This window comes from Diceros bicornis, chromosome 26, assembly GCF_020826845.1.
Source record: "Diceros bicornis minor isolate mBicDic1 chromosome 26, mDicBic1.mat.cur, whole genome shotgun sequence".
Classification (NCBI taxonomy): Eukaryota; Metazoa; Chordata; class Mammalia; order Perissodactyla; family Rhinocerotidae; genus Diceros; species Diceros bicornis.
In genome coordinates, this window is record NC_080765.1 from 11992323 (window position 1) to 12006836 (window position 14514).

General features: G+C 61.6%; 1 protein-coding gene across 1 annotated transcript in view; it reads left to right on the forward strand.

The window, feature by feature from the left end:
• The window catches only part of TTYH3 (tweety family member 3), a 32566-nt gene extending 21404 nt beyond the window's left edge, over nucleotides 1–11162 (forward strand). Inside the window, exons 8-14 of the mRNA XM_058569404.1 lie at nucleotides 221–276; nucleotides 1090–1182; nucleotides 2811–2903; nucleotides 3047–3183; nucleotides 5201–5374; nucleotides 5973–6048; nucleotides 8543–11162. Of these exons, the coding sequence (XP_058425387.1) occupies nucleotides 221–276; nucleotides 1090–1182; nucleotides 2811–2903; nucleotides 3047–3183; nucleotides 5201–5374; nucleotides 5973–6048; nucleotides 8543–8617 (704 nt within the window). The 3' untranslated portion in view covers nucleotides 8618–11162. The remainder of the gene's footprint in view (nucleotides 1–220; nucleotides 277–1089; nucleotides 1183–2810; nucleotides 2904–3046; nucleotides 3184–5200; nucleotides 5375–5972; nucleotides 6049–8542) is intronic.
• Nucleotides 11163–14514: the final 3352 nt, after the last annotated feature.

Sequence of the window (14514 nt, forward strand, 5' to 3'; positions counted from 1 at the left end):
TATGTATGTGCACACACAAACTAACAGCAAGCACACACAGACACACATGCACAGCATACATGCAGATGCATGTGCACACAGGCATGCATGCACACACATGTGCATGCATACATGTACCTGTGTGAGTGCACACGTAGGCACACATACAGCACACACAGACGCACGCACAGACACATGCAGATGGCCGGAGCCGCTCAGCCGCCCTGACCTCTCTCCGCAGACATCCTGCAGTACTACCTGGCCTGCTCGCCCCGTGCCTCCAACCCCTTCCAGCAGGTGAGAGCTCGGGCTTCTCCTGCCCCTGGGAGGCCAGGGCCGAGGGCAGAGTCAGAAATGCCATGTTTACATGTGCATGAAAGTGGCCAGACAGGCCGTGGCCCCCAAAGCCTACACCTCTGCAGCCCACCAGGCCCACTCATGCCTCCTCAGACCCCTGGGACCCGGGGCGCCATTGGGAGGCAGCTGGGCGAACACTGTGTTGATATCATACCTGCTCCGGGGGTTACCGCCCTGATGCCCTTGGTGCAAGCCTTTTGGGGTGGCCTGCTTAATGCCCCCCAAATTCCTGGGACTCCTTTCATTTCTTGAGTTGCCCTTGGCCATCCCTGCAGGACAAAGCCGATTGTCCAGCAGGCGTGGAGGGGCCAGGGGTGCTCCAGTGTGGGAGGGGTCCTGTGCCCGCCCTGTGGAGGAGCTGGACGGGTGTGGTCATGGTGGAATGGGAAGGGAAATCCTTTAGCCCCTGCCCGTCACTTGTGTGACTGCATGGCTCTCTGGGGGCCCGACGACTGTTGGCCTGCTTTAAAGACGCCCTACTCTTGGTGATCTGTATCATCTCCTGGTACTTGGGCAGCCTGGGGGGAGCCAGGGAGGAGGGTCCCTGGGCCCACAGAGCGGAGTGCCAGCCGCCCCCACTGGTCCTGGCGCAGCCCACCCGACCTGGGAGCTTGGTAGCCTCTGGATGCCCCTTGGGCTGGCAGAAGCCTGGGGCACCAGTTCTTGCCTGCCCCATGTGTGGGTGGGGGCCTCCTGGGGGAGATGTGCTGTCCCCAGACCCCGCTGGAATCAGCCAGCCTCTCTGTGGAGCAGAAGCTGTCGGCCAGCCACAAGGCGCTTGTGGAGATGCAGGACATCGTGGCCGAGCTCCTGAAGACTGTTCCGCGGGACCACCCCGCCACCAAGGTGAGGGGCTTCAGGGCGGGCAGGGGCGTGGCGGGACCCCATGCAGCGCAGGCACCTTTGTCCCCATGGAAGGGAGGTGTGCTGTGGACACCACTCAGGATCCTGCCTTTCACTTCCCTGGGGGTTTTGGGGTTTTTTTTTACAAATCATTCTGTTCTTTATTTTAAAAGTAATACAAGCTCTGTTTTTAAAAAATGGGGAAAATGGAAACAGTTGCAAGTAAGATCCTCTGCCTGCCTCAATTCTGAGGGCGAGGTGCGCCCCCTGGGGGCGTTCTGGGAATTTGAGGGGGCTTGTTTTTCCCTGTGGTGTCTGGGGCCTGAGCACTTCCATGTCACACGTGTCACTGTGCTCCTGACAGAAGACAGCCTCCTTGCAGGTGTTGGGGGGCCTGGGGGAACCCAGCCCGTGTGTGCAGCGCCCCAGAGCTGGACGGGAGAGGAATGCATCTTTGGGGACCATGGGGCTCCATGCTTCTTTTGTGAGCAGCCAGTCCTTCTCTAATAGACTTCACAAAATTTAAATTAAAACAATATATATACATGCACACACACATCACTTTCAAGTTACTTCCTTGTATTTCTTATTTCTGTTACAGTCAGGGCATCCTCTTGATTTTTTGCAATTGAGTGGATAGGCAGGTGGGTTCGTTTCCCAGGACTGCCATAACAGAGTGCCCCTGCTGGGCGGCTCAGACAACAGACATTATTCTCTCAGAGTCCTGGAGACTGAAGTCCAGATCCAGGTGTTAGCAGGGCTCGTTTCTCCTGAGGCCTCTCCCCTTGGTGTATAGACGGCCGTCTTCTTGCTATGTCCTCACATGTCTTCTCTGTGCATGTCTGTGTCCTCATCTCCTCTTCTTAGAGGACACCAGTCCTGATGGAGTAGGGCCACCCTAGTGACCTCATTTGACCTTAATCACCTCTTTAAAAGCCCATCTTCACATACGGTCACATGCTGAGGTGTGGGGTTAGGACTGCAACATGTGAATTGGGGGGTACACGTGATTCAGCCTGTAACAGTAAGTTATATATCCATTTCAGGATCGCAGAGGGTCCCTAGAAAATATGTTATAAAAGGCAGCGTCTAGAGAGCCACTGTCAACCCTGAGGTGTTCCGTGCAGCCATCTTTCCATGGAGAAGATGTAGACAGAGGTGTCTGTGTACACACAGCAGACTCACACACACACACACAAGGATCGGGCTCACTCTACACAGAACGTTTTGGATAATGTTTTGTCTCTTAAGATATCGTGAAAAATTTTCCCTTGTCTTTGTTCCTTAAAATGTGATGTTTAAAAGAACTAGGCCCGTGTCAGGAGACATGTGAAGGTTTGCTGTTCTTCCTGTTACAATAAAGGGACACACAGTGGTGGCCGCACTGGGCAGATGTCTTTGGGTCCCCTGTCCTCACATCCTCAGCAGTCCCTTGAGGCCAGGCACCGACTCTGGGGTCGCCATTTCTGAAAGCCCAGGGTCCTTAGGACCTGCACCGACCACGGGGTTGAGGGTGGTCTGGATGGCAGGGGCTGGGGTGGAGGGAGACCTGGGGGCTCCCAGGGGGCGTGTGGCTGCCTTGGGTCCCTCTCCCGAGCATGGTGCTGACTTTGCATGGTGTGTGCCCCCAGGACCCCCTGCTCCGCGTCCAGGAGGTGCTGAACGGTACGGAGGTGAACCTGCAGCACCTCACTGCCCTGGTGGACTGCCGCAGCCTGCATCTGGTGAGTACTGGCCTCCCGGAGCCCAGAGCGGGGAACAGCTGGGGGGCGGGGGGCAGGGGGAACAGCTGGGGCGGGCATGGCTGTCAGCATGTTCCGTCTCACCCTGCCTTCCTCGTCTCTCTCCTGTCCCTGCCCGGCCTCAGGACTATGTGCAGGCCCTGACAGGCTTCTGCTATGATGGCGTCGAGGGCCTCATCTACCTGGCCCTCTTCTCCTTCGTCACAGCCCTCATGTTCAGCTCTGTCGTCTGCAGCGTCCCTCACACCTGGCAGCAGAAGAGGTGAGGAGCTCAGAGAGGTCCTGGAGCTTGCCCCAGGCCCTACAGCACCCAGGGATGTGCCTTCTGGACCCCTCCACATCCTGGTCCGAAGAGACAGGGGCAGATGCCTCCTCACCTCTGAACACTCTCTAAGCCCCTGCAGCGACTCTGAGGCTGGCAGGTCTCCGTAGCATCCCCATTTCACAGATGGAAACGGAGCCTAGAGGAGCTCCCAGCTCAGGTGACGCGCCAGTCCAGAGCAAGCAGGGAGAACCGGGGTCTCCTGCTGCCTAGTGCTGGCCCTGTGCCCCACACCCTTCCATGCCTCTGACTGGCAGGGCTCAGAATGTCTCATCTGTCCCCTGACCCCTGGTTGCAAGTGTGCGGGGCTGTGGGTGGAAAGACCAGCTGGCTGGCTGTGGGGAATTACAGCTTCTGCAGGGAGTGCTCCAGGTCACCATGGCCTCCATGTCCCACTCAGGTGGGTGACCAGGATAGCAGCTACTTCCCATGGGGCCACTGTGTCTTTATCTTTGAAGTAGGGGTCCTGGTGGCCCCTGCTTCAAGTTCCCCCAGTCAGTACTGGGTTGAGTGGTGTATGAGGGGGCCAGGCCCCTTTCCCTTGCTTGGGCCCCCATGGTGCACATCATGGACCCATTATCTCCTGTCCCATTTGGGCTATGGCTGCTTCTTGTGGGCACAGCTTGGGTGCACGTAGCTCAGCTCAGATCTCTTTCCTTTGTCTGGATTTCTACTCTATTATTTTCTGTTGTGATGGTGATGCTGCCAGTGGTGGCAGTGGTGATAATGATGGTGATAGCGATGGGGATGATGGTGTTGATGGTGATGATGGTGATGGTGCTGGTGGCAGTGATGGTGATGGTGGTGGTGGTGGTGATAACGGTGATGATGGTGGTGCTGGTGCTGATGATGATGTGGTGCTGATCGTGGTGGTGATGATGATAATGGTGGTGATGGTGCCGATGATGATGGTGGTGGTGGTAGTGGTGATGGTGCTGATGGTGATAGTGGCAATGGTGATGATGGTGGTGGCAGTGACGGTGGTGATGGTGGCGGCGGCAATGGTGATGGTCATGGTGGTGATGATGATAATGGTCATGATGGTGATGGTGCTGATGGGGGTGGTGATGGTAGTGATGGTGGCAGTGATGATGCTGGTGGTAATTAAGGTGGCAGCTATAGGGGAGTGGCTAAGAGCACAGCCCTGGAACCACATGGCCTGGATTCAGATCCTGGTTCTACCCTTGCTTATTGGGTGACTGTGGGCAAGTCATGTAACCACGCTGGGCTTCAACTTCCCTACCTGTAGAATGGGGGTGTAAGAATACATCCCCCAGTGTCAGTGAGCACTAGATGAGCCTCTATGTGTGAGAGCTCCGCCCTGGGCTTGGCTGGAATCGGTGCTTAGCCAATTGCTGCTGCCGTCCTGCTTATCTCACTACGAGGAATGTGGCAAGAAGACCCTCTGCTCGAGGTCACCCAGCTGGTGGTGGTGAGGTGGGATGTAAGCCCAGGCCTGGCTGACCTATGCTCTCACCACCAGGCAGCCCAGCCCCAAGTCCCGTCTGGGACCAGGCAGGATGTGATGACGCCTGAGAGCGCCAGAGGCCTGGCCCGCGGCTCCTTCGCCTCGCCCTGCAGCGGCTTGGGTGGAGTGGAGGCTGGGAATCCAGAGGGCAGCAGAGTGGGGAGGACTGGGCTCAGGTCAAAGAGTCAAAGGAGGGTGCCCCTGCTTCCTGACACCCAGTCCTCTGTGCTCCCCCAGGAGGGGCCCTGTTCCCTCCTTTCAATAGGCAGACAGTCAGTGTCGCTGTGTGCAGGCTGAGGTGCAGGTTCCTTGGTGTCCCCATCTCACAGAGGATGAAGTGAGGTGACTTGCCCACAGTCCCATAGCGTGTACGTGGCCGAGCCAGGGTGAGCACCAGCTGTGTCTGCACCAGAGCTGACCCCCTGCAGGTCCTGTGGCTGGCTTCCTCACGTCAGGGCCTGAGCCTATGCTGGCTGTCCCTTCCTGCAGAGGCCCCGACGAGGATGGGGAGGAGGAGGCTGCCCCGGGGCCACGGCAGGTGCACGACAGTCTCTACCGCGTGCACATGCCCAGTCTATACAGCTGCGGCAGCAGCTACGGCAGCGAGACCAGCATCCCGGCCGCGGCCCACACTGTCAGCAACGCCCCGGTCACCGAGTACATGTGAGTCGTGCAAGGAGCAGGTGGGGCAGTCCAGGCAGGGACAGGCAGAGCCACACTCTGGGGCAGGCTGCGTGGAGCTCAGTGTGGCGGCAGGCATGTCAGCTGTGGCTCAGAGTGTGGGTCCAGCCTGGGACTAGCGAGCAGGAAAGGGGGAGGCAGGAGTGAGGACTGGTGCTGCAGCAGCGGAGTCGGGGCAGAGGCCGGCCAGGGGCCACGCAGTGGGCCGGAGAAAGGCCTCGGCACTGTGGGGGCTGCCCGGGCTGTGTGTGGGGGAGGGGGGTTGGCCTGGCATTGAGTGTTGCTGCTCCCAGGCAAACCTGGGTCGAGGCCACTTGGCCAGACAGAGCATCTGTGTCCAGGGCACGGCCCGGCACGTGGTGGGCAGGCAGCCGGGGGGGCACGGGCTCTGGCTGGGCTGAGGCAGGCAGGCGGCAGCCTTGGCTCCGCTCTGAGCCCTTTGTTGCTGTGCTGGGTTCACGGGACCCCCAGGCTCTTGCTTAGCGGGCCACAGACAGGGTGGTGATGAGACTGCACAGGGTCTGCCTGGCTCCAGAACGGGCCAGGGGTCACTCACAGCCCCTGTCTCCTCATGTCTCAGGAGCCAGAATGCCAATTTCCAGAACCCTCGCTGTGAGAACACCCCCCTCATCGGGCGCGAGTCCCCGCCGCCCTCAGTAAGTCTTGGGGCAGGAGGGTGGGTGGGGGAACCAAGGCCTGGGTGGGGGCACCGCCCTGCAGCTCAGTGTGGCCCCCACGAGCAGTGCAGGCCCTGCAGGCGGCCGCGAGCCTCCAGCACCAGGGCCGAGGGGGCTCCCAGCCGGGGCTCTTGGGCGGTCATCCAGCCGCGTAGATGGGGCTGGGTGGCCTCACAAGCTGGCCTTGAGGTACCCTGGGGCCAGAGTGGGCAGCCAGGGGCCAGCTGTCGGTGGATCAGCTCAGCTCTGAGGGAGCCTGACTTCTCTCTTCCCAGCCTGGCCCTGCTTCCTCTTCTTCCTTCACTTCCTGAGCTTGACCTGGGCCTCGGCCCCTGGGTCTTCTAGCGTGGCCTGGGGTTCCCTCTGGCCTTAAGGGTGAGACACGGAAAAGAGGACACGGTGGTGTGGTGCCAAAGAGAAGGAGTTGCAGAGAGGTGGGGGCCTGGCAGGCTTCCTGGCGGTGGTGGTCCACAAAGGACAGACCCAGAGAGGCTGCAGGCCACTTTGCTTCAGAGATGCCCATTGTGCAGCACAGAGCTGGCCTGGGGTGCCCTGGACCTGGACCAGGGGCTGTGCGGGCTCCCAGCCCATGCCATCAGGCTCAGGCTGCCCTCCTCATCGGCACTCTGCTCCAGCCACCCCACGGCCTGCTCCGGGCCGGGCCCTCGCCCTGGTGTTGAGGCTGCCCTCTCTCTCTCTCCCCTGCACCCCTCCCACCCTGGGCCCTCCTAGTGCTATCTGGCTGCCCTGGACTCTGGCAGCCACGCGGGCTGGCAGTTTAAGCCCATGGACAGTGCCCGAACGCTGTGGTGGCCGTGTCCTCAGAGTGACAGGTACTGATCCACCCCGCGTCCTCTGCCCTGCACTGCCCACCCACCTGTGCCTCCGTGCCTCATCCTCCCTGCTGCCCCCTCACCATCTGACGTGCCCCAGAGCCATCTCAGCTCAGCACCCGTGGGGCCAGCTCTGGGCTGGTTCAGGCCCGTGGGCTTTGCGGCCCCAGCCCAGCCACAGAGACCTCTGGTGCTGGCCCTGGGCCTGTCACCCTCATGTCAGTGGCAGTGAGCCCCTCCACAGATGCCCCTCCCCACCCCTGGCCCAGCTGCAGGTGGCCCCAGCCCCTCTTGTCACCTCCCAGCGAGGAGACTGTCCACCCAGACCCCGTGCATGCCTGCCCCTGGCACCTGGCTCAGGGAGGCAGAGCACGGGTGAGCTAGGGCCCTGGCGTGCGGCCAGCAGGCCCAGCCCTCAAGGTGACGCCCTGCATGTCCGGAAGTGCACGCGGGTGTGTGCAGGCTGCTCCCAGCCAGCCCCAAACAGCACCGTGCACGCCTGCTTGGGCTCCTTCAGGGGTCTGGGCTGCTGCCCACTGTCCCCCTTGCCCCTGCTGCATGTCCATGGAATGACATGGCTCCCTGGTCCCTGCCGCTCTTCCTTCAGGCCACCCAACAGGCACTTGCAACCTTCTTCCTGACCAGGAGTTCCAGGAGCGCTCTTGGGGACTAGGGGACATTGTCCCTCCTGATCTGGGGACTGTGGTGTGGGGACTCCAGTTGCTGGAGCTCCCAGGGGTCAGTGGGGTTAGCGTGTGGCTGTGGGGTCAGCCTGCCAGGCTCCTTACCACTGCCAACACTTGGCATATGCTTTGGCCTTTGTCCCCATCTCCTTATGGGCATGTGGCCCTTTGCACACTGCCTGGCTGTCGCGCACACCTCCTCCATGTGTGAGCACACACTCACACGCATGTGCTCTAAGCGAGGCCTTCGTGCTTCAGGTTGGACGAGGGTGGCCAAGACGTGCAGGCCATCCCCTCCCCCCAGCTGTCGCTACCTCTGTGACCCAGGAGGAGCCCACAGTTTGGTTCTCACCCAGCCTGAGGGGCAGCTTTTGGGGCCCTCCTTCCCCGGGGTGACAGGGCAGAGTGGCCGTGGGGCCTCCTCACTCTTGTGGCCCGAGGCCCTGCCCAACCGGACCCTCGGGGACCATCTGGCCCATCCTCGGACACAGCCCTATCCCACCTTTGCATGACGCCCTCCTCCTGGCCCCCAGCTGGGATCCTGCAGCGGGAGGAAGCAGCCTGTGTGTGGCCTTCAGGTCCTGGGTGTGTGGGGTGCAGTTGGGGAGCCTCTGAGCTCCAGCTCCTGGTAGAGGCAGAGCTGTGCCTGGCCTAGCGCCCAGATGCCTGCAACATCTGGGGACGGGGCTGAGTATGCTCATTTCAGCAGGAGGGGAGACTGCTCCCCATCCTGAGCCTGGCAAGAGGGGCCAGACCTCTGCTGCCTGGTGCCGCCAGCTGGGCCTTGGTGTCTAGGGTCTGGGCCCGCGGGCCCCTCCTGGAGCCCCCACCCCCAGGGCTCTGTCAGCTGTGCTGCCTGTCCTGCCCCCAGGGGTGCTTCTGGCTCACCCCACCAAGGCCCATGCCCGGCCACATCCAGTGCCCTGCTGACTGCCTGCCCCCACTGTCTCCCTCCAGTACACCTCCAGCATGAGAGCCAAATACCTCGCCACGAGCCAGCCTCGCCCCGACTCCAGCAGCAGCGGGCACTAGACTGCCCCGGCCAGCCACCGTCCCACGTGCCAATCGCCCTGCTCCTCCCCGTGCCAGCACTGCCGCTTACACCCGTGGCCGCCCACCGGACCCTCTGCACGTATGCCAGGCCCGCTACGGGCACCTCTGCAGCCACTTGCCCCTCCTCTCCCCTTCCTGCAGGGGTATGGAGTTACCTGGCATGAACCCCAGGTCAGTGGAGACATGGGGGCTCTGGGCCTGCACCCTCTCCTTGGGTCACATGCCTGGACACGTGGCAGCGCCACCACCAAAACCTGGGCCCTCCTGGCCCTCACCCCTCATGCCCCTCTGCCTCTGAGGATTTGGGTTCGCAGAGCCCTGCTCTGGGCCAGACACGACGGTGCTGTGTCTGCTCCGCTCCCTCTGCAGCACCCTGACCCTCCGGACCCCTGCAGTCTCATCGCCTCGCCCCCCAGCCCACTCCTTCTCTCCTGCAGCTGTGACGCTTTTCCTGCACCCTCGATGCTTCTGGGCATCACTTCTTATTCGCAGGCATCACAGAGCCTGTCCGTGTCGGCATCTAGGGGACGGCGGTGTGTGCCCGCCTGCTTGCCTCCCCAGCATGGAGACTCCTGCGGCTTGTCCACGCGCCTCTCTCTGCAGTATCTGGAGCTCCTTCCTTCTTTCGCCACCCCCGACCCCAAGCCCCCTCCCGCCAGCTGCCAGAAGCCTCCTCAGGGAGGCCCACTTTCTCTGCCTCCTGCCCAGCATCGCTCTCTCCCTCAGCACCCGCCCTGCCCGTGGCACCCCGCCCTCTGCGGCGGCAGGAGGACAGCAGGTGCCACGCCAGCCCAGGCCGCTCACCCAGTGCTGGCCGCCTTCTTGGTGCCAAACCCTCTCCCCTACCCCAGAGACTTGGCAGCTCCGTCTGGGTCATTTTTTGCACTAACCACGTTTGTCATCTCTAGGGCAGGGAGCTGCGGGCCAAGTGGCACTGCCTTCTCGGTTCCCTTTCCATCCAGGATAGGCGCAGCGTCCCGGAGCCCGGCCTCGGGGGCTGGACCCGAGCTGCCCAAGAACGTGCCCTCGGCCCCTGCCGCCCTTCTTGGGACTAACCACTAACCTTACCCCAGCCTCCGCGGGCACCCCGGCTGACCCAGAGCCGGCGAGCGTGACCCCGAGTCCAGGCCGGAGACGAGGCCCAGGACAGCCGGCTGGGAGTCAGGCTGGAATAGCCGTTTTTTCTTGGGGTGCTGCTGGGGGGGGGTGTAGACCGATAGGCAGCCCGAGGGCCTGGAGACCCCTCTCCAGGGCAGGTGCTGCCCCAGGAGGACCGTGTCCTCAGGGACAAATCCCTTGGGCTGTAGGACTGAGGTCCCTGCGGCCTTGGTCTCCCTACCTGTGAAGTGGGAACAAGGCTTCCCTAAGGTGCTTTTGGCTTTAGTGTACAATGTTTGCTGTTTCCTGCCAAGGACGGTGGGGCTGCCCCCAAATCAGGATGGGGACTCCCCTGCCAGCCCCTGCCAGCCCTGGCCCAGCCAGCCTGACATGGAGAGGCCGGATGTGGGCCCTGGCCTTTGTGTCAGGCCAGGGGCAGCACAGGGCCACTCACAGCCACATGTGAAGGCCTGCAGTGGGAGACAGGCGGCTGGCCTAGCAGTTTACAGACACGTGGGCTCTTCCTCCCAGAGCAGTGGAGCAGCACCCCCTCCCTGGGATGGGCTGGGGGAGGCTGCCTTCCCTTCCTCTGTGATCCCTCTTTCTTTGTGCTGGTGTCTGGGACCAAAAGTGTGGGTGGAGTGGGGGCCGGGCTGCAGCTGCCCCACCCCTGGGACAGCCTCTGCCCTGGGAGGAGTGAGTGGGCAAACATGGGGGTGCCCCAGGTGGGCCTGGAGGCCCAAGCCTCGAATCTGAGCCCCTGGGCATGGCCAAACCTCACTGCAGGGACCTTTGCTCCAAGCCCTGGCTGGCCCTTGTTCTGGGACCCTACGGGGCCACAGGCGGCCTGCCCAGTCTCTCCTCTGGGCTCCACCTGGGTCAGGAGGGGGCGCCAGCAGTCCTGGCCAGGTGCCCGCAGTGCGTTCTGCCACCGCTCAGAAGCACAAACGGCTGCCCGCGGCCCAGGGAGGCCGCCGCAATGTGAATGTACATAGCATGAGAGGCGGGCGCTGCCGTCTCGGCGTCCCCCGTGCGTCGTGTGCGTGTGCCGCCCCGCCTGTGACTCCACCCGAGTTCCTTCTACTCGCCGGGGTTGGGTAAAGGAAAAGGGGAAAATCAAAAGGGGTTCAAACCCAAGCCTCAGTCCGTGGAGGTGGGGCACATCCTGCCATTGGTTCTCTTTTTTTCTGGGTTTTTGGGGTCCTTCTAACCATCCCCATCCCAGTGACCTCTGCACATCCACTCCCACCCTGCACCAGTGGGCCTTGCTCCCCTCAGGCCTTGCAGCATCTTGGGGGGTGGTCCTTAACCATGTGAGCGGTAGGGGTGCTGCAGGGGTCGGAGGGAGGGGCCCCATCAAACCCACAGGGTCCAGCTGCACCGCCGGCTGCCCCCCCCACCCCCACCCCCGCCCTGACAGGCTGGGCCAGCTGGTGGCAGGGCTCCCTGTGCAGGTGTCCGCTCCCCCCCTCCCCTGGCCTGGTGGGGCGGGGTTGGGTAGGGGGAGGGCCTGGTGGCAGCCCCTGACTCTTCCCCTGCCATGCCCACCCCATGTCACTATGCAAGTCCAGTCCAAGCACCAGTCTGCTCCCTGCCCAGAACCCCTGCCAGCCCCAGGAGGGGTGGGTGGGGCGGGTGGGGACCAGGGCCTCTGTGGGGTTTTTTTGTTGAACCATAATGGTTGTGTGCCACACCACTTTATGTTTGTCACATATAACATATCTCTGGATATAGTTTTGTTAAGACTCCCACCCTCCCGGTTCCCTTCCTGGCCCTTGCACTCCCCCCCTTCCACCGCCGTGTCATTTAGCCTCCTGAGCGGGAACGGAGGCCTGAGCCTCTCCATTTTCCTCCCTCCTCCGCAGGGCCATGGCTGTATGTGCTGTCGCCGTGTGTTTTTTTTTTTTTTAAACTGGGTTTGGGGTTTGATTTTTATTTCTTTGGGGGCTTTATTTTTCTTGGCAAATACTAAAAATCTCGTTAATGTAATTTCTGTGGTTTCTATTCAGCTTGGGTTTCATGTTTTAAAATAAACAAATTTTAAAAAAAACAGGCCTCTTTTCCTGAGTGGTTTTGGCTCCCCCCCAAGTCTGTGGGCAGGGCGGCCGCGTGCCGGGCCAGGGGAGCCACGCGGGCTGGGGGAGCCGGGGTGGGGAGCGGACCCAGGAGCGGGGGGCGGGGCCTCGTGGGAGGGGCGGGGCCTGGCGGGGAGAGGGCGAGGTCAGGGCGGCAGAGGGGGAGGGATGGGCCTCGTGGGATGGGGCGGGGCCTCACCGAAGGGGAGGTCTCACAGGGCAAGGTGGGGCCTGGCGGGGAGGGCGGGGATTCACAGGCGGTGTGGGGCAGGGCCTCGGAGGATGTGGCCGGCCGGGGCGGGGCTTGGCGGGGTGGGCGAGTCCCACGGGATGGCACGGGGGAGCGTCTGGCCTGCAGAGCAGCCGTCGCAGGGTCTTGGGCGGGGAGCTGTGGTCTCGTTGAGGTTGTAAAGCCTCACTCTGCAGTCTGGACATGCACTGGAGGGGCCCGAGGGGACGGGAATGCCTGTGCGGAGGTCCCTCCCGCTACCAGGAGAGGTAATAGGCCTGGCCCAGGGCGGGTGTTGGAGAGGGCCGGGTGGGAGAACGGTGGGCCCCAGGAGGAGCGCTACCTCAGCCCCCGCTGTGGTAACTCGTAGTCCTTCCAGACGCCACCCCCGAGGCGGGATTGCCGGGGCGGCTCCCTAGCACTGGCCTCCCTGGAGTCCTTCCTAGAGATCTGCACGGGAACCCTCCCTCACTCGCCTAGGTGGGCGTAACCATTCTTGCTCTCGTCTGAGAAATGGGCTGGGAAGGTGCATATAATCCAGCACATAGTCCTGCAGGGCGGTGGGCTCACTTTCCCACCCAAGGGTAATGCCAGCCACCTCACAGGGAGGCCCTTAGGACCCCCTGCAATTGGGGGAGGCACCTTTAGACCAGGCGAGCGTTTGTGTCCCAGGCAGTGCACACAGGCCCAGGCACAGGTGAGTGAGCGAGCTGCCAGGCCCCGAGGAGGATGCCAGGCTCTCGTGGTGTTGCTGGCATCCAGGCTCCTGGCTCTTAGGGCACCATGGGCACCCGGGTGAGCGGGGGTGCTGGGCAGAGCCTCTGCCTCCAGCCCAGCCGTCTCCGATTTGACCAGCTTCTGGCAAGGGGGGCCCAGGATAGGTAAGCTCTGAAGGGGGGACACTGAGTCCCCAGGGGTGGAAACGGTTGAGGCTCTTGGGTTTCCAGGGTGCCATGTGGCAAGAAGAGTGAACGGGGGACCTCTGGGCCTACGCAAGAGAGCCCAGGCTTGGAGTGAGAGCCAGGGGCCACGGAGGAAAGACCCCAGGCACATGCTGCCCTCCCTGACCTTAGTTTCCCTGTCTGTATATCACGGAGGGTACAATGACATCCTGGTTCTAGAGGCTGCCACATTCCTTGGCTCCTGGCCCCTTCTTCCATCATCAGAGCCAGCTGTGTGGCACCTTCATATCTCTCGCTCTGACCCTGACCCTCCTGCCTCCCTCTCGTAAGGAGTCTTGTGATTGCCTTGAGCCCACCTGAATAATCCAGGATCATCTCCCCATCTCAAGATCCTTAATTTGTTCACACCTACAAAGTCCCTTTTGCCATGTAAGGTAATATATTCACAGGTTCTGGTGATTAGGATGTGGATATCTTTGGGGGCCATTATTCTGCCTGCCATACGAAGCTAGTCTTGAGAATATCTGAGGAAAGAGTTCCAGGCAGAGAGAACTGCCAGTGCAAAGGCCCTGAGACAGATACATGCCTGGTGTGTTCAAGCAAGGAGGTGAGGGTGATCAGAGTGGAGAGAGTGAAGGGGAGAGTGGCTGGAGATGAAGCAAAGGTAGGGGGATGGCAAAAGGGCCTGTGGGCCTTGTAAGGACTTTGACATTGACTCTGAGGGAGGTGGGAGCCATGGAGGGTCTGAGCAGAATGACATGGCCTCACATTCATTATAACAGGATCGCCCTGGCTGCAGAGTTGGGAAGGGAACAAGGGCAGAAGCTGGAGATAGCAATGCAGGCAACAGCTGAGGGCGGCTGGGGCCAGGGTGGTGGCAGGGATTGGCTTCTGGAAAGTAACGCACAGGACTTCCTGGCAGGCTGTGTGGGTGTGGGGTTTGGGTTGAGCTGTTGGGGGGATGTATTGTCATAAACTGAGATGGGATCGGGGGAGGTCAGAGGTCCAGTTTCGGACATGTTGAGCCTAAGGCATGTGTTAGTCTAGGACAGGTGTGCAGAGGTGGTGGAATGGACAAGCCTGGGCCTCGGGGGAGAGCTCAGGGTGGAGCTGGTCGACTGGAGTCTTTGGTATAGATACTCTGTTTAAAGCCACGAGGCCGGGTGACATCCCCCAAGGAGTGAGTGCTGAGGAGACACTAGGACCAAGGACCGGGTCTGGTAGGGGGAAGGGGTGACCAGTGAGGCAGGAGGAAGTCCGGGACATGGGTGTCCGGGGAGCCACGTGAAGACAGCGTCAATGAGGGATGGGGGCCACGTCAAATGCTGCTGATGGCCAGGTCCCACGAGCACTGGGGAGTGACTGGCGGATTCCGCAGCCGGGACGCCCTTGGTGTCTTGGACAAGAACAGGTCTGATGAAGCCCGGCAGTGGCTCAGGAGAGCATGGGAGAGGAGAACCTGGGGACAGCAAGAAGCAGAAAAATAGAGCGAGCGCTGGAGGGGCAGGCCCAGAGAAGGCTGTGCGTGTGTGTGTGTCCGTCCTGCGGCGTGCGCGCTAAGACAGGAAAACA